The sequence below is a fragment of the Lampetra fluviatilis genome, chromosome 30 (assembly GCF_964198595.1).
Source record: "Lampetra fluviatilis chromosome 30, kcLamFluv1.1, whole genome shotgun sequence".
NCBI lineage: Eukaryota > Metazoa > Chordata > Hyperoartia > Petromyzontiformes > Petromyzontidae > Lampetra > Lampetra fluviatilis.
The window spans coordinates 8,887,810-8,906,435 of NC_136304.1; the positions used below are offsets into that span (position 1 = coordinate 8,887,810).

At 49.5% G+C, this 18,626-nt stretch overlaps 1 protein-coding gene across 1 annotated transcript in view; it reads left to right on the forward strand.

The window, feature by feature from the left end:
* Nucleotides 1–400: 400 nt before the first annotated feature.
* The window catches only part of LOC144943239 (polypeptide N-acetylgalactosaminyltransferase 16-like), a 42,569-nt gene continuing 24,343 nt past the window's right edge, over nt 401–18,626 (forward strand). The window contains exons 1-3 of the mRNA XM_078870550.1: nt 401–1,440; nt 5,809–6,020; nt 15,279–15,362. Coding sequence (XP_078726676.1) covers nt 5,862–6,020; nt 15,279–15,362 — 243 coding nt within the window. The 5' untranslated portion in view covers nt 401–1,440; nt 5,809–5,861. The remainder of the gene's footprint in view (nt 1,441–5,808; nt 6,021–15,278; nt 15,363–18,626) is intronic.

Sequence of the window (18,626 nt, forward strand, 5' to 3'; positions counted from 1 at the left end):
TTGTAAAAAAAAGGTGTCAGTTTTGTCGCCAGATAAAAGGGTAAAAAAAAAATGTATATCATATTTTGCTACTGCCAAAGGAGATTCCAATGGTGCATATGTATGGTTATGTGCGCGTGCGTGGGTGTGCACACACGCGGGTGCGCGTGCGTGGGTGTGGGTATGCGCGTGCGTGGGTGTGGGTATGCGCGTGCGTGGGTGTGCACACACGCGGGTGCGCGTGCGTGGGTGTGGGTATGCGCGTGCGTGGGTGTGGGTATGCGCGTGCGTGGGTGTGGGTGTGGGTATGCGCGTGCGTGGGTGTGCACACACGCGGGTGCGCGTGCGTGGGTATGCGCGTGCGTGGGTGTGCACACACGTGCGCGTGCGTGCGCGTGCGCAGACCAACCAGCAAAGCGGAGAGAGAGAGGAGGAGGAGGGCGCGCGCGCGCGCATTAAGCCAAACAAGAGACGGTCATTATTCAGCGAGCGGAGTTAAGAGAAGCGGGGAGATGTAATTCATTCATCGCCACGCATTCAAAGAGGAGGGACAGAGCGAACAGGGTGAAGTCGAGGAGACGGCACAAAGACGAAGACGAGAGAGAGCGAGAGATTGAAAGCTACGGCAAGAGAGAGAGAGAGAAAGGCAGCAAGCAAGGGGGGGGATAGAATGTTTATCCAGGCAGGAAAGAGAGGGCATTAAAGCAGGCAAGAGGACAGAGAGAGGGGGGGGAGGCACAGAGGTTGGGGGAGAGACGCAGAGAGAGAGAGACAGACAGAGTGGGAGCTTCTGTTCTGGCAGTGGGGAGCGTCCCGAGATCATTATTCGCGTAGAGAGAGAGGGGGAGAGACACACGGCAGAGTCGGATGATGATAGAGAGAGGGCACATTCCATATATACGGGGCAGTCGGGGTGAGAGTCGGAGTGAGTGTGGACTGCGGAGGTAGCGGTGGGAGGGTGGGGAGAGAGAGAGAGAGACACTGAGCTTAAATCCGGCGGATATACAACATTTAGAAAGATTCACGTGGAGATTGATCATTCATTTGGCGTGTCGAGACAGTGGCGGTGAATCCGACAGTGAATGAATATTAAGGGTGCGGGAGGCGAGAGAGAGAGAGGGTCACATCGACTGGCAATGTAGGAATAGCGAATAGCAGCAGCGGCAAGCAGCACTCTGTTGAGGGAGAGGGGCAGGGAGAGAGAGAGAGATCGATTCGCACGTTCTGCTGGTCACACAGAGGAGGGTGGAGAGCGTCGGAGAGGGTGAAGAGAGCAGATGAGAGGCAGGAGAGGGCGGCAGGCTGGCTATATATGCGAGGGGTAGCGAGGAGTCGTTGAGGCTCGAGGAGGAGGAGGAGGGAGCCGTGGGAGAGGCTCTGGCGCTGTGAGCCGCGCCGACTCCTCCACGAGGTGCCGCAGACTCCCAACGAGCGGGGGGCGAGTCGGGGATAGCGCACACGGTGAGATGTGTGTGTGTGTCACTGTGTGTGTGTGTGTGTCACTGTGTGTGTCACTGTGTGTGTGTGACGTGTGTGTGACTGTGTGTGTGTCGTGTGTGTGTGTGTGTAAACGTGTGTGTGTGTGTGTGACGTGTGTGTGTGTGACGTGTGTCACTGTGTGTGTCACTGTGTGTGTGTGTCTGTGTGTGTGTCGTGTGTGTGTGTAAACGTGTGTGTGTCTGTGTGTGTGTGACGTGTGTGTGTGTGTCTGTGTGTGTGTCTGTGTGTGACGTGTGTGTGTCTGTGTGTGTGTGACGTGTGTGTGTGTGTCTGTGTGTGTGTCTGTGTGTGTGACGTGTGTGTGTCTGTGTGTGTGTGACGTGTGTGTGTGACGTGTGTGTGTGACGTGTGTGTGTCTGTGTGTGTGTCTGTGTGTGTGTGTGACGTGTGTGTCTGTGTGTGTGTAACGTGTGTGTGACGTGTGTGTGTGACGTGTGTGTGACGTGTGTGTGTGACGTGTGTGTGTGTGACGTGTGTGTGTGACGTGTGTGTGTGTGTGACGTGTGTGTGTGTGACATGTGTGTGTAACGTGTGTGTGTGTGTGACTTGTGTGTGTGTGTGTCTCTGTGTGTGTAACGTGTGTGTGTGTGTGTGACGTGTGTGTGTAACGTGTGTGTGTGTGTGTGACGTGTGTGTGTAACGTGTGTGTGTGTAACGTGTGTGTGACCTGTGTGTACGTGTGTGTGTGTAACGTGTGTGTTGTGGTGTAACGTGTGTGTGTAACGTGTGTGTGTGTAGTGTGTGTGTGGGACGTGTGTGTGTGACATGTGTGTGTGTGTAACGTGTGTGTGTGTGTAACGTGTGTGTGTGTCTGTGTGTGTCTGTGTGTTCATCATTGAGTGTGTGTGTGAAGTGTGTGTGTGTAACGTGTGTGTGTGTAACGTGTGTGTTTGTGTGTCTGTGTGTTTGTGTGTCTGTGTGTTTGTGTGTGTGTGTGTCTGTGTGTGTGTGACGTGTGTGTGTCTGTGTGTGTGTGTGTACATGTGTGTGTTTGTGCGGGTGGAGGGGGGCAGCTTATTTCGGTATTTCCACCGTGGCACCTGGAGGGTCTGTCCCGTGACCTCCTGCACCTAGCCTGGCACAGTAGGGGGGTACAGCTGCTGGTGGTGCATCTACCAGTGGTCATCTCAGTCAGCCAACCCCATGGCACCTGCAGGGTCTGTCCCGAGACCTCCTGTCAGCGAGCCTTCGACACTTCGCGTGGCCTCAAAGTGCACCTAGCCTGGCACAGGCGTCGTGGAGACGTCACCGTCACTTGGTGGGAGGGAGCGGTGGTGTAATGGTTAGCGCTACGAACCTGGCGGCCCGAGTTCGATTCCCGCTCACGGCCAACACCAGTATGACGATTATCTGAACCGGTTCTGGGCCCTCGCCTAGGTCAACTCGGCCTCAAATGACTAAATGACTACCCGGTGCGGTGTGCAGTAAAACATCGCCACCGGGGAGACAAAGGCGGTCGGGCGTGGCGCTGGCCACCCCCCCCCCCCCCCCTCGTGTGCCGTTCCGGCCTTCATATGCGCTGCTCGCTAAATGCACTTTCCCCAACAGTCTGTTGAAGGCTACAGGGGGGACCTTTGTCTTTGCCGTGCCTAACGGGCTCTTGTGGAACCCGCGTGTCTCTGGAGTGCCCCGCCCCCCCCCCCGGGCATGGCCCTCGGGCGCTCTCCGCTGAGTCTTGAGAACGCTGAAGGTGCATCAATGACAGCCCTGTTCTTCACCTGAGGACGGCTGCTTGCGTTGTGGTGGCCGAAACGTCGTGAGAATTTTATTTTATTATGTTTTATTTTTATTATTTCCCTTCTACGTGACTTAACCGAAAGAACCAAGAAGGTGCATCAATGAATTTGGCTGTGACGGTCCCACCTGATGACGGAGACTTGTGTTGCCTCCAAAACGTCGTGATTTATTATTTTATTTCTATTATATTTATTATTTTTTACCGACGTGACTTTTCCGAAAATACCTTGGAGGGTGCATCAATGAGTCTGGCTCTGTGAGTCCCGGTCGCTCGTGCGTGCGTGCGTGTGTGTTACGTCCTCTGTCTCATGTCTGTGTTCCGTCTGATGATGATCGTTAGCAGCAGCAGACATGGTCAGTCTCTATATATGTGTGCGATGTTGTTGGGAGAATACGATGTGGGGAGCGGTGGCGCAGTGGTTACCGCACTGCGCTGCGAAACCGGCGACCCCGAGTTCGAATCCCCGGGTGACGGACAACATCAGTGGCGAGTGATATCTGGGGAGACAAAGGCGGCCGGTCATATCGCCCACCCCCTCGTGTACCGTTCCAGGCTTCATAGGTGCTCGCTAACAACACTTGCCCCAACAGTCTGTTAAGGCTATACGGGGGATCATCTTTGTATATACACTGCGCGTGTACATTCATGTATATAATATACACGTGGTGTACGTGTGGGATGTACTCTGTGTGTGTGTGGATGAGTGTAGGCATTGATGTTGCGTATTGTGAGGAGCGGTGGTGCAGCGGTTAGCGCGCTGCGCAACGAACCCGGCGACCCGAGTTCGATTTCCCTCTCACGGCCAACACCGGTGGCGATTATCTGAACCGGTCCTGGGCCTCTAACGAGGTCTGCTCAGCCTTAATTAAGTAATTAAGTTTAAAAAAACATTTCCACGAGGGAGAGACAAAGGCGGCCGGGAGTGGTGCTGACACACCCACCCACCTCGATTACCGTTCCGGACTTTCATAAGCGCTACACACGCTAACAGCACCTGCCCCAACAATCTTATGGGGTGTCTTTGTTTTGTCTTTGTATTGATGCGTAAACGAAGGCACGTGGCGAGTCGTAAATGTTGCCATCGTGCGGCTGTTTCAACCTCGGCGATCAATCCCAACGCTCACGATCCTCATGGTGCCTTAAGCCTCGCCCAACGATCCCCTACCAACCGAAATCGCTTGACAATAGCGCGCATGCGTTCATATACACACGTACAGCATTGCATGCGGATACGTTGGGGGACTTTTTAATGTTATGAGCGCGTTGTTGAATGTGCGTACTATATGGATGGATAGTGATGATTTATTATGTTACGAATGCGTGCTGACTAGCTGCGTGGCAGGCGCAAGCAATAGCTGCCTCGGGGTGGGGGTGAATAAAGAGGTGGTTGTCGGCACTTTAAGCAACAGTGACCAGGGCGGGTGGTTTTATTTGGGTCTCACAGAGCGTGAAGGAGAACAGTGGAATGTCGATGAAATTTGGCAACTCTGACGGCCGCGGGGATGCAAAACCACCCCACCGAATTTGAGTAAATTTGGCCGCCACCACGCGACACGGACAACTAGTAAGGGTTGTCACGCAAACAGAACGTGCCAATTCGTCACTAGTACAGCACACCGGCGTGTAACGACACATTTATATATTTACGCGATCTAACCCAAAAACCTCTATTATGGATGATATTGGCCGCGAAAGCCTACGTGTTAAACAGTAGTAATATCATTGACTCTTTCAGAAGAAAAAAATCTCGCTCCGAACAAGTAACTGTGATGACACCAACTGTGGCGACTCTCCCCGTAATCCGGTGCTTTTTCGGCCACGCAGCAGGAACACGAAACTACCGCATTACAGAAAATACTTTTTTTAGGTGGTTACGGGGGGGGGGGGGCAATAGCAGTTGGGCTGGCACCCTGGAGATGATTGATTATAATCTCGGCACCCACCCATGATTAAACCACTTTCCCTCATGAAGCGAGTTCAGGAAATTAGACCAATAACCAATATACAAAAAAACATGTTACGATTAGGCACTGTCATTGAAGATAATGAATTTAAGGTCTTGAGATTTAAGCTTTTAATTCGATTCACATGTAATGAAGACTTTGTACGGCATGCAAAACGTGCGCTTGCGGTGACCATGAAGAGGTTCATGGAAGTGGCTTCAGACGTAGTTACGTGATGTCCTTTTCCAGGGAACTTCCCTTTAAAATGTCGCGTCAAGACATGATGGTGATAGCGCAATTCTAATACGATGTGTTGTGTTGGGTTAGGTTTAGGTTTGGGCCAAGTTGGGTTGAAGCGAGGTCAGGTTAAAGCCAGGTTAGGTTAAGGCCAGACTTTGATTAAACCATTTGGTTCGTATGAGGAGCATGCGTGTATGTTGAACTTCTTTTACACCGTACGTAGCCAACGGTGCTGATCGAAGGTGCATGCACCCACTAGCATCTGGGGCAGCAGGGAGAGTGGGGAAGTCGCGAGCGCTTATAATTTTTGGACAGCAAATTTGAAAAAAGGAGCTTTCTTTTCGTAAAAAAATCGACAAGAAGCCGTGGTGTTGACTGGACCTAGTTGCCGTGTTGTTTTATTTGCAGGTGCCACAATGCCCATCCTGGCCGGGTGAGGAAGGGTTGGGGGGGGGGGGGTGATGGGTGCCATGAGACGGGCACGCTGCTGGCGTGCCCTCGTAGCCGGCCTCATCGTGTCGGCCTGCCTGGGCGCCCTCCTCTACTCTCTGCGGGGCGCGCGACCTCCCTGGATGCTCCCGGCACAACTGCGGTGGCTGACGACCCCAGCACACGAGCAGGTATTGACGGCACCTTACACGTCGGTGGAGTAGGCGGTCTGCAGGGGGCTAACCTACCCTGGAGCCGAGATGATGCCGCACCTCCGATTAGCACGGTTGGCTACGTACGGTGAGAAAGAAGTTCAACATATATTTGGGCTGTACGCCTTTTGGCGTCCTCTGGTCTAACACCGTTTGAGACGAGGCTCAGAGGCTCAAAAGAAAGCTGTCTCTGGTGTGGACCAATCAGTTTCAAAGACAATGTATATATTATTAGAGTTTGTTTTTTGTTTGCATTCTGACCACAAGTATTGTGGTTAATGCAGACATAATTCCTTGTACAAGGTTTTAGTTTGGTGTTTTAATCAATCCACCACGCTATTGCTATCTTTCCCGGTCTTGCCAGATTGGGTTTAGGCTAGATGGGTTTATACGAGGGGAGGTTTAAGCCTGGTTGGGAAAATAATAGCTCAGGTTTATACTAGGGGAGGTTTAATCTCCATTGGGTTGAGGCTAAATGGGGTTTTCAGCATCTGGGTGGAGTGAGAAGAAGAGCCAGGAAGTCACGTGTGGGTGTTGACGATATTGGCGACCCACAAATGTCCGGCGTGGGCTGCCGTGCAGATGGAGAGCGGTCCCCTGGTGAGCCGTACCGCTCTTCGTGTGCGTGCGTGCGTGCGCTTCATCAAGACCGTAGTAACTACATTTGTTTAGTTTTTTTACCCGGTAAGGCCCACTGAGCTACATAGTTCTTGTGCAGAAGTGACCTGGCCACAAATGATAGCCCGGCGTAGTGGCTTATCACGTGGACATGTTTAGCAGCCAAATACTCTAAACACGTGTTTCTAAATGTGGAGGGGGAAACTGGAGGACCCGGAGAAAAGTCCACGCGACCACGGGGCGAGAGACACGCAAACTCCAAATATACAGCAGCAGCAGGCGTCAGGGTCAGGGTCAGGATCGAACCCACGACCTCCTGCATACCAGGCGAGGTAGTTAACATCTCGCCACCGTGGCGCCCAGAACATGGGGGCAGGCAGGAGTTGCCTCTGTCTGGGCACACACAAGTTTGTGTTGCTGGTTGTAGCCACAAGCGGGTTTAATCTTAGCAACAAAATACATTCCTAAAATAACTGTTCATCGTTAGTTCTTCATTTGGCCGGATGGCGCACTGCTTAGACCATCATAAGGTTGTAACGATCATCACGACATGGTCGATAAATTGAGTACCGATGTCTGAGAAGTCATATGGACAGACTAGCCCCCACCATCATCACAATGGATAACATCCACCACTAAATTTCGATTTAAAGCTTTCGTGACTGCAGGGATTCATCTTCTTGGTTCTTTCGGTAAAGTTACGTAAAAGGGAAATAATAAAGTAATAAAATAAAACATGATAAAATAATTCTCACGACGTTTCGGCCACAACGCAAGCAGCCATCCTCAGGTGAAGACCAGGTGAAGAACAGGTCTGTCGGGAAGACTGAGGACGGCTGCTTGCGTTGTGGCCGAAACGTCGTGAGAATTATTTTATTATGTTTTATTTTATTATTTCCCTTCTACGTGACTCTACCGAAAGAACCAAGAAGATGAATCCACCACTAACTTCAGAACCGCCAACAGATTGTCAACACCTGAAGTGGATACCTGCTCAACCACATTATACCGACTTCAGACTCTTGTATAATTCCCTAGCCTGTTTGTATGTATGTTGAACTTCTTTCACACCGTACGTAGTTTACTGATTTCAATCAACGATGACGCATTCGCACTTCAACAGCTCCACCTTTGAGACAAATCACTCCGCCAGTGCTAAGATGCATTAAAATCCCACTCGCCAAATAAACGCAGACAAAGCGCGGCTACTATTATGCATATGGAGAAGCAATAAGGGCGAGTGAGGCTGAGACTGCAAAGGCTGTAGCCGCGATTCATGGGCAGGGAATTTGCTGAGAGGTGGAGAATGAGAGGGGCAGATGCATGCGGGGGGCTGCAGGGTTCAGAAATCAACCACACGTGTACACACGAAAGGCGGGTCACAGGCAAGGCTCACCCCGACAGCACCGCACAGGAAATTGACACCACCCCACACATGCACAGGCAGTCTGCATACCAGGCAGACGGACAGATGACTTGCCACACGCGCACCAGACACATACACACAAGGCAAAGATCCCCCGTATAGCCTTAACAGACTTTTTGGGGCAAGTGCTGTTGGCGAGCACAAATTAAGGCCGGCACGGCACACGATGGGGTGGGTGACCAGCACCACACCCTTAGTCTCCCAAGTGGTGATGTTTACACACCGCACCAGGTACTCATTTGAAGCTGAGTCGACCTAAGGAACGCTCAGGACCGGTTCAGATAATTAGGTCGACAATCATCACCGGTGTTGACCGTGAGCGGGAATCGAACTCGGGTCGCCGGGTTCGTAGCGCAGCGCGCTAACCGGTGTGCCACCGCTCCCCACATATACACACGTACGCACCAGTGCAAAACAAAGATCCCTCACTTTTGCTTATAGCCCACAGGGGCAAGTGTTGTTAGTGATGGGTGGCCAGCTACCAAACGCAGCTGGCTTTGTATCCCCATGACTGATGTTTAGACAGTGCACCAGTTCCTAATTCAATTCTGAATCGAACTAGGGGGCGTCCCAGGACAGGCTCCGATACCGCTCGCGCCGATATTATCCGTTACCGGTAATTGAATTCCAGTCGCAGGGATTTTGAGCCTTACACTGCACCACTGCGAAGCAGCGGCGATGTCACGGGTCTTGTCCTAGGCTGGTGTACCCATAGGCCACGTGACGTGTCGAATGCTTGCTGGCAAGAGGTCACAGGACAGACTCAGGCGTTATGCGTTTACTGAAATAGCTGACAGATGCACCTCACTGTGTGTTAGCTCGCCAGAGCTCTGCTTGCTGTTGTTGAGCCGAGACCCTCCGCCTTGCCCTCATCTGCCCATGAGCCTCCTCTACAGATGCCAGTTTCGTCACTGCTGGATTTAGTGGTCGGCAAATCCAATCCGCTCAACATTTTTCAGCACAACATTAACCCGTCTTTTTTTGAGCCCGTACCGCACCCATTTAACACCTTTCATCCGGGCAAATAGCAACTACTTTTGGCATGCAATGGCTGGGCATGCAGGCTACTTGAAACGCACATGTTTTTTTCACGCGCATGCACTTACACATTAAAGACAAAGATATACACGGTTGTTGAACTTCTTTCGCACCGTACGTAGTACGTAGCCAACCGTGCTAGTCGGAGGTGCGGGCGGGGAGGGGGGGAGGAAAACAAACTGAATACAAAAGCAGTTCTAAAGAAATCATTTTTTAAAGATCTCCTGTACAACTGTATAACCATGAAGGGGGTGAGTGTCTGTCGGTGGCGCTAGTGTGGCACCCGTGGGGGGGGGAGGGTCTAAACCACCACACCGTGCCCCACCACTATATTTATCTCTCTTTCTCATCGATGATGTGTACACGGTGCACCAGGCACTCGTTTCATGAGTCAATCCAGGGGAAGGAGGCCCACGGGAAGTTCAGGTGGCAATTTGTCAATCGATGTGCATGGCCAGGAGTCGAGCAGAGATCGCAAGCGCAGTAAGCAACCTGCTGCACTGTCAGCCCGTACAGGCACGCACATAGCACGCACTGAACTACAGAGCTCTTTGTCAGACTCTTAGGGGTTTTTTTTACTCTTAGGTTTTTTTTCGGTAAAGTCACGTAGGTAAAAATAAATAATAAAAATAATAGAAATAATAATAGAGATAGAATTATAAATCACGACGTTTCGGAGGCAACACAAGTCTCCGTCATCAGGTGGGACCGTCACAGCTAAAATTACTGTATCAAGTGAGGCAAAATTCCAAGAGACCAGCCCTTAAATACAAGTTAAAGGGGGAGGAGGGGGGAGGGGCTTATCTGAATGTGGTAGCCAATGAATGGAACGTGTTGGGGGGAGTGGGCGGGGTTAAAAGAAGAACAATAGGTGCACATGTTGTCGTTTTACCCAGTGTTGGTTGACAATCCAAATGCAAAAAGGACAGTGCTGTTAAACGCTGGGGATGTCAACTCTCGGTAAAGTAGAATAGTGCCTGTCAAATAAGACGGTCCAAATATGTGTCGTTAAATTTCTTTGTCAAAAGCGCCATGGCTATCACAAATGATCGCTCAACAAAGTGGCTTATCACGTGGACATTTACAGCAGCCAAGTGCTCCTAAACGCGCACGTTGATGCTAAATGTGGAGGGGAATACCGGAGGACACTACCTCCACCCCACGGCACGCTCACCAGTGGTACTCGGTTGTGCCGCCCTTCGCTGTCAGTCGCCCCACGGAATCACGATCGGCAAGATCGCACGTGTAAGCAGCACATCAATTTCATCATCGTCTTCATCGTCGTTTCTGGAGCTTCAAGAAACTTGCGTGACGCATTGTTAGTAGCGAGTTCTCCATGCTCGTCTTGTGGGTTTGCTCGTCCTCGCCACGGGAATGTGGAGTTTGCACCCAAGTGCTCGGTCGCCTCCGATGGAGGTGAGCGTCGACCCCCTCTCGTTTGAGCAAAAGGTGGCAGCACTGTGACTTGGTGAGGAATTTGCCAAACATTCTCAATGCAGGAACCCCTCCTGAAACAAAAGAGTCTTGAGACTCGGTGAGGTGTTTTTTCTTCCCCCCCCAGATATCAAACCTCTCGAGAGCCTCCCAGGGATAATGACCGCAATACGCAACGAGCCGTCACCATTTTACCAGTGGTAGTACCTATTTTATTGACCGAGGAACTATGATGATGTTGATTGGCTTAAGACCAAGGTTACGATTTCGTAACGTTGTGATCCTGAGCCGGGTTCTCTGACCGTACACAGCTGCACGCTGCCAGATAATGTAAATCTAATTAACGCTAACACTCGGGATCAGAGTCCCTCTATTTATAAAGAAGAAACCAGCGAGGGCTCGTGTTGTGTTTCGCAGCCGAGAGGTTGCAAATAATTCATAAAGCGGCTGCATTACCCAGTCGCTGACTAAAGCGATATCCTGTTTCCTTTACGGAGGGAGTGCGACGCGATACGAGGAACGGTCAGGTGAGACGGGGACAGTCTGGAGGAACAGGCATGTGAAGGCCATTGTGGGTATATTGAACAAAGGTTTTTGATTATTCTTACATTTACAGGCAGGCATCGGTGAGAGCGAGATATATTAGGCATTGATGACAAAAATGTGGTATTTTCTAAACAGATATGACATTCGTCAAATAGATAACCGGGCAATGTGTGTCCTTCATGTGTCTGTCTGTACACATAAACACACTCATTATTGATTACACCACCCATCAGCCGCACGGCCTCCTGGGACCTCATTATTTCAGCAGCATCAGCTCTGGACAAGCACGCTCTAGGCCGGCTTTGACGTGCGTTGGTAACGGTATGACCTTAGATAAATCACAGGAAATGCTGGTGAAGCTAGCATCATCGCTTTCTAGGACCACTATCCACCAGCTGTTGCGGCAATTAACAACTTCACCTTCAAGGATCACTCTTTTTAAATCCTTTATATTAAGTTCACTTGCTTGCGCGCTTACGACCGTGCAAATCTTTCGGTCGTTTTTTAACCCACTTCCCGTGATCCAATCGAGCTGACATTTTGCACACAGACTCGTTGTGCGTGACAATTTATTTTCGTGAAAATTTTTTTCCTAAATTTTCCACTTTTTAGGAAAACAAAAAATTCATATTTTATTTAAAATACCAATGTGATAAAAATGAAACTCTTACTCAAGAAAAACAGAAATGAATAATAAAATAAAACCGATGCCACGCATATAAAGGATTTATAGTGAAAAACTTTGTTTTTACGGGTTAATTTTTTTCAGTCTCGTTGCCACAGTCTGGCTTCAGGCCATCCGCCTTGTTGCTGGCCTGTAGGTGCCACACTCCCAGTGCCGGGCTTGGGAACCAGCCCTCCTCCACCATGCCCACCGTGTTCAAAACCCATCGCAACCTCCTCCCGATTACTTCGACAACACTTTGCTACTACATTCTGCTCCGAATTTCCGAAGTTTGCATAATTTCACCATTGAAATCAAAGGCCTGAAGTTTTTATCGTAGCAAAATATGGTTAAAGATACATTTAACAGAATTGACAAAGGTAAAAATGATAACGCTTAGGCCGATAAGCCAATTTACATTTTGGACCAATCTTTTCCCACGGAATTTGTGTGAAGCAGACGAAGAACCCTGGAGCTGTTTTCATTTTCTCAGTCACGACAGCAGGGCCCAGGAAACAATTGAATGCCTGTGTGTCATTCGGCAAGATCTCCGAATGAATACCGTGAAGCCATTCGGGCACATTGAGATGAGAGGAAATGCAGTGCATTGATAGTGGAGGAAAACTGAGGGACACAGGAAGAGGGTGATGTGTTACGGAGGGGAACAGAGCGGACGCAGAGTAGCACTGAGAAAATGGGTTCGATTTTGGAAATTGAAGGCGCATTGATAAAGAAAGTGAATGGTTTTGTGAACTTTCACAAGAGAGACATGATGCTTCAGCAGAGGAGAGTGATGAGACATTGAGGCAGAAGCGGCACAATGAAACGAGGATGACATTAGCACGGCAAAGAATGCATCGTGAGGATTGAGAATAGAAATGCAACACGGCGTCGCATTGACATGATAAATTAGGCATACACAGAGAGGGAGACATTCAGAGGAAGATTGCCCTGTAATAACGAGCGAGGCGATGCATTGGCGAGAGAGGCGGGCGGGCGAAGTGAGCTTTTGTAAAGAGAGAGAGAGAGATGGCATTGAGAATCAAATTGAGAGAGAAGGTTGTGCACGTTGAGGGGAGAGAGATGAAGGGGAGGAGACACATGGGGGACTGTAGTCAGTGTTGGGTAAAACCCATTTCAAGTAATTTCTTGTTGTATCAACAAATTACAAAGTAAATGACAAGTAATTTGTTCCTGCAAGTGTCGGGTTCCGGGTTCATCTCCGCCCAAAAGGCGAAACTGAAGAAACAAAGCTGGGCAGTGAAGGGAGGGAACAGGTTGTAATTGATGAGCAACAAGGCGATTCCAGAAACGTGGAGGACTTTTTAAAATCCTTTATATTAGGTTCACTTGCTTGCTTGCATGCGCGCTTACGACCGTGCAAATCTTTAGGTCGTTTTTTAACCCACTTCCCGTGATCCAATCGAGCTGAGATTTTGCACACAGACTCGTTGTGCATGACAATTTATTTTCGTGAAAATTGTTTTCCAAAATTTTACACTTTTTAGGTAATTTTTTTTTCTATTTAATTACCAATTGCTTAATGGTGGCAGGCAATCATCTGACCCATAGGTGGCAGCCATCTCAAGCCAGAGGGCGAGAGGACTCTAGCCGCCCGTTTCAAAGACCAATGTGGGCTGGGTTGTGGCCCATTGAACACGCATATAAAGGATTTATAGTGAAAAACTTTGTTTTACGGGTTAATTTTTTTTTTACCAAAGAGAGTTTGAGCAAATGGAGTTTTTGTAGGAATAAGGAGGCACTTCTGAGGCCATGGGCGGGGGTTAGAGGAACTAAGTGGGCCTTTACGTAATTGGCAAATTTTTTTAAAGAGGACTTTGAATATGAATACAGCCATGGGGGGTAGCTGGAGAGACCAGGTAATGCTCGGCTAAAGATTGCATCACGAGGTAAATGGTCGGCTAAATATTGTTGTAACACGTAGGTTTCCGCGACCAATATCCATAAAAAAGGTTTGTTGGGTTAAAAGATTGAGTAAATGTAAATGTGTCGATAAAGCCGCCACCGCCAACACAGCCAATTCGTAAGGTTGGTCACGTAAACGAAACGTACCAATAAGTTACTATTTCAGCACGTGGGTTTACTCTCCATATTTACGCAATCGAACCCACAACAAAGACACCTTTATTATAAAAATTGTATCACCAAGTAAGGGGCCGTCCATAAATGACGTCACGCACCTAGGGGGCGGGGGGGTCAGACATTTGTGACGATGTGTGACGAGGGGAGGAGGTTTAGAAATGTGACGTCACATCAAAATGCGAAATTTTAAATAAATATAGACACCACGTTTTACTTAATTAAATATATTTTTTAATAAATGTTTTCTCCGACAACATCAGAGTGCAGCACCACATTAAATACGCACTACAATGACAATAGTTTAAAGCTATTTGAAGCATGTTTTATTTTCAAAATGGAAATATGGTTTTGGGGAGGGGGGGGGGGCAGAGCTTTGTGACGTCATATTTGAGGGGGGGTCTGACTTTTTGTGACGCCGTGTGACGAGGGGGGGGGGCGTGAAAAATCGTCCAAAATCGCGTGACGTCATTTATGGACGGCCCCTAAACATAAAGAAGCTAAAACACTATCACCGTCTAGGTGATCACTAATCTACAACGCTTTTTACCCTTCTAAACCTCGGGGCTAGGGCACCGGTGTCAAACCGGGGGTGGCTTTCAATTGTAGCGCTCGTTTGGGGAGGAGAGGCAAAGGCACTCCCGCTGTGTAGCCAGGCAAGTGGGAGGCTGACCACGAGGCATAAGGCCTCACAGCAGGGAGAGGGGTGGTTCACCCACAGCTCCACAGTTTCCCCACCCAGGCAGTCACTCCTGGATTCTCCCAAAAACGTTTCGGGTTCATTTCAGACAATCTTCGGCGAGGCTGGGAGCTCCCAGTTCACTCCCAGCCTTTAATTGACACTTGCCAACCTCCTCCCGCCCACGATGGCTTCTGTCTGCCTCCGAAGGTTGCAGACGACCCATGGCCCCTTCCAGAAAATCGCTTCCGCCACCAGAAGACAGCAAATGGCTTCTGCCATCAGGGGCGCCACGGTGGCTAGGAGATGTTAACTACCTCGCCTGGTACACAGGATGTCGTGGGTTTGATCCCATCCCTGACGCCTGCTGCTGTATATTTGGAGTTTGTATGTCTTTCTCCCCTGTGGTCGCGTGGATTCTTCTCCGGGTCCTCACGTTTTTCCCACCACTTTTAGAAACACCCATTTACAGTATTTGGCTGCTATAAATGTCCACGTGAAAAGCCACTTCGTTGACCTTTCATTTGCAGCCAACGTCGCATCTGAAGAAAGAGAAATATATATATTGCTCAGTGGGCCCTACCTGCTACAATAAACCTTGTTCATTTCAGTTTAGACTAGACCAAAGCAATCCTACTTCTGGATGCTACGGCTCACCGCCGATATTTGTTTACATTTTCTACGTCCTTCATTCATTCATTAAAACAAAACAATCTCTGCCGACTCTTCCAGGAGAGTCCCCACACCTCCGACGATCTTGGCCATGGGGCCGTAGGATGCGGGGACTGGACAGGCAGGACGCCGCACTGTATCCAGGTACCACTTATCGCCACGTTTGTTGCACAATTGTCGACGTATTGCGAGACGTACAAAGGTACGAACTCATCTTCTTGGTTCTTTCGGTAAAGTCACGTAGAAGGAAAATAATAAAATAATAAAAATAAAACATAAGAAAATAATTCGCACGACGTTTCGGCCACAACGCAAGCAGCCGTCTTTAGGTGGAGAACAGGTCTGTCGAGAAGGCAGAGTCGAAAAAGAAAAAGGTACGAACTGATCGTTTTAGCGTCGCCGTCAAGTTTCACATTTGGTGTAAATCATTCCCGACAAAGAAATTGCGAGTGGGTGATTGTCGGAGGAAAGTGTCGAGTCCATCAGCTTGGTTTGAGAGTGATGACAGCGCACAGAATGGCACAGTGGTGACCACTCATGCCTGACGTGAAGATGGACCTGGGTTCGATTCGCAGCTGGGGTGCCTGTTCTTCCCTACTGGCCCACATCACCCCCTCGTGTACTGTGTTGACCTTGATGTGCACTCTTAATATGCACTTAACATGTACTCCTTATTAAGCAGCACTTGCCCCAACACTCTGTGAGGAAAAAACAGGGGGCCTTCGTCCTTGAGTGTTCGCGTGTGTCTGTGTAAGTGTGCACATGTATAGGTGCTCGCTAACAGCACTTGTTCCGACAGTCTGTTAAGGCTATACGGGGGAAATCATTGTCTTTGTGCACATGCATCTGTGCGTACACGTGTTCCACATGTGCAGGGGGCGGTTAGTCCAGTGGTTGGCCCACTGCACTCTTAACCCAGTGCCATGAGTTCAATACCTGGTCATGGCCAACATCGGTGACAAACATCTGAACCGTTCCTGGGGCTCCCGTAGGTTGACTCGGCACCACGGTGGCTAGGAGATGTTAACTACCTCGTCTGGTATGCAGGAGGTCGTGAGTTCGATCCCGACCCTGACGCCTGCTGCTGCTGTATATTCGGAGTTTGCGGTGTCTCTCTCATCATCACGGTGGCTAGGAGATGTTAACTACCTCGCCTGCTACACAGGAGGTCGTGAGTTCGATCCCGACCCTGACGCCTGCTGCTGCTGTATTTTCGGAGTTTGCGGTGTCTCTCTCTCCGCGTGGATTTTATTCCGGGTCCTCCAGTTTCCCCTCCACATTTATAATCACGCATTTACAGTTTTTGGCTGCTCTACATTTCTCCGTGAAACGCCACTTAGTTGAGCAATCACTTGTCGCCAGGTCACTTCTGACAAAGAGCTATGTAGCTCAGTGGGCCTTACCTGGTCAAATAGTTAAAATTCGTTTTAAATAAGTGCGGTGTGTAAATGCCAACACTGGGGAGACGAAGGCGGCCGGGCGTGGTGCCGACTACCCCACCCCCTTCGTTCTGCCATGCCAGCCTTCACAGATGCTCGCGAACAGCACTTGTCCCCACAGCCTGTGTGTGCCACACGGGGGATCTTTATCTTAGTGTCCAAATATGTGTTTCTCGGTATCATCTCAAGTTTCCCACCGAACGAACGTGCAGCTGCTTGCGCCGCCGCGTCGTCGTGCACAAATGTGGCGGCCGGGAGTATGACCGCTCACGAAACGTCTCTAACCGTTGTAAGTCTGTGATCCCTTGACTGCAGTCTAAACGTCTTGCCAATTAAATTATAGGCTGGTGTGTGAGCCAACTAGTTTTCACCAGCGCCTGAGCGTTGTATGGTTTTTATGGCAAAGGGATGAGATCCGTGGTGTGCAGGCCACGTGATGGGGGAGCTATGGAAGGGGGTTGTGGGAGGAATTCCTGCAGTTAAGAGACGGGGTGATAGTTGCTGTCCCGTTTTGCTCTCTGCGTGGCTCTTACGCTTAATGTGGAGGGCGCGTGAACCCGGCTCCGGCAGCCTGGGCCGGTATACGAGGGGGCAATCGATATTGTCTGCAGCCTGGCCGAAGAAGTGGTGCTACAGCAGAGAGGGCAAGTGTACAGTTGTAAGGATATGGCTCTTGAGATGGCAAATTTAATATGATCGATAGATTATATATCGGCAATATTTGCAGAGCGATGTAATCGTCGAGTTTGCTTTGAGTTAATGGGGGAATCTAAAATAAAACCTCCTGGGAAATCTGGACAGCTTCTTACTCACCAGGCCTGGCTCCCGGTGCCTTCCACATGTCTCCTCATTAAAGACTCAACTTTCACGGAAAGATATATTCCAGTGACAATGAAGCAATGTGCGCCATGAGCGAGTGTTTTTTTTTTTTACGAGAGAGACCGAGAATTCGTCTGGACGGAGATTAAAGCCTTGGGACATCAATCGACTGAAGTGGATTCTAAAGCGAGGGGACCGTGCGTCACGTGTATGAGAACAGCTCCCCGGAATCTACGAGCGGAGGTTGTGATGAGCCTCCTCGTTCTCAGGCATTGGAGATATTGTGGACGAAGTGAATGCGCCCGCATCTTTCTGTCACCGGCATTGAACACCGCCTCCTTCACGGTGTCCGGGGATGTGTGGACTCGGTATCGGTCCATAATAGCAGCTCCGTAAAGCAGTCATTAAATTGACCCCATTTACCCTGGGCGTCAGGGGAAGGGAGGAGAGTGCAACCCCAGCTGGAAGCGATGATCATATTCTCACTCTTAGGTTTTTTTTTGTAAAGTCACGTAGGTAAAATTAAATTTTTTACCTACGTGACTTTACCGAAAAAAACCTAAAATGTAATTTTTTACCCACGTGACTTTACCGACAAATAAAAATTTATTTTTTACCTACGTGACTTTACCGACAAATAAAAATTTATTTTTTACCTACGTGACTTTACCGAAAAAAACCTAAGAGTATGAATCCTTGCAGTCACGAAAGCTTCAAATCTAGGATCATGTTCTCACTCATAAAATGAACATCTCGCTGAAGGTTTGCTGTTGCGGGTTTGAATGCGTCCCGACGTGGATGTCTGTATCCACAAGGACAGCAATGGATTTCACCGATGACAAGCTCCAGATCCGCCCCACGGTAGAACCTGGCGTCAAGGACATTGCCTCGCATTTGCCGCCCCACCACTACGTAGACCAGCAAGATGTTCGGACTTGGATCTGGCAAGGTGTGTAGATTCAACGATGTTGATGACAAGCCCATTCGTGGACCGTGCAAAACTGAAGCCACCCCCTCACCACTTATTGTTGAGCCCATCCTGGCCCATGCCTTGCCGTCCTTCGTAAGTGCTCGCGTCGTGACCCACTCAGACATTAAAGTCGCATAATTTAAATGACTCTCTCTCTCTCGAGGGGCCACTTTAGTCAAT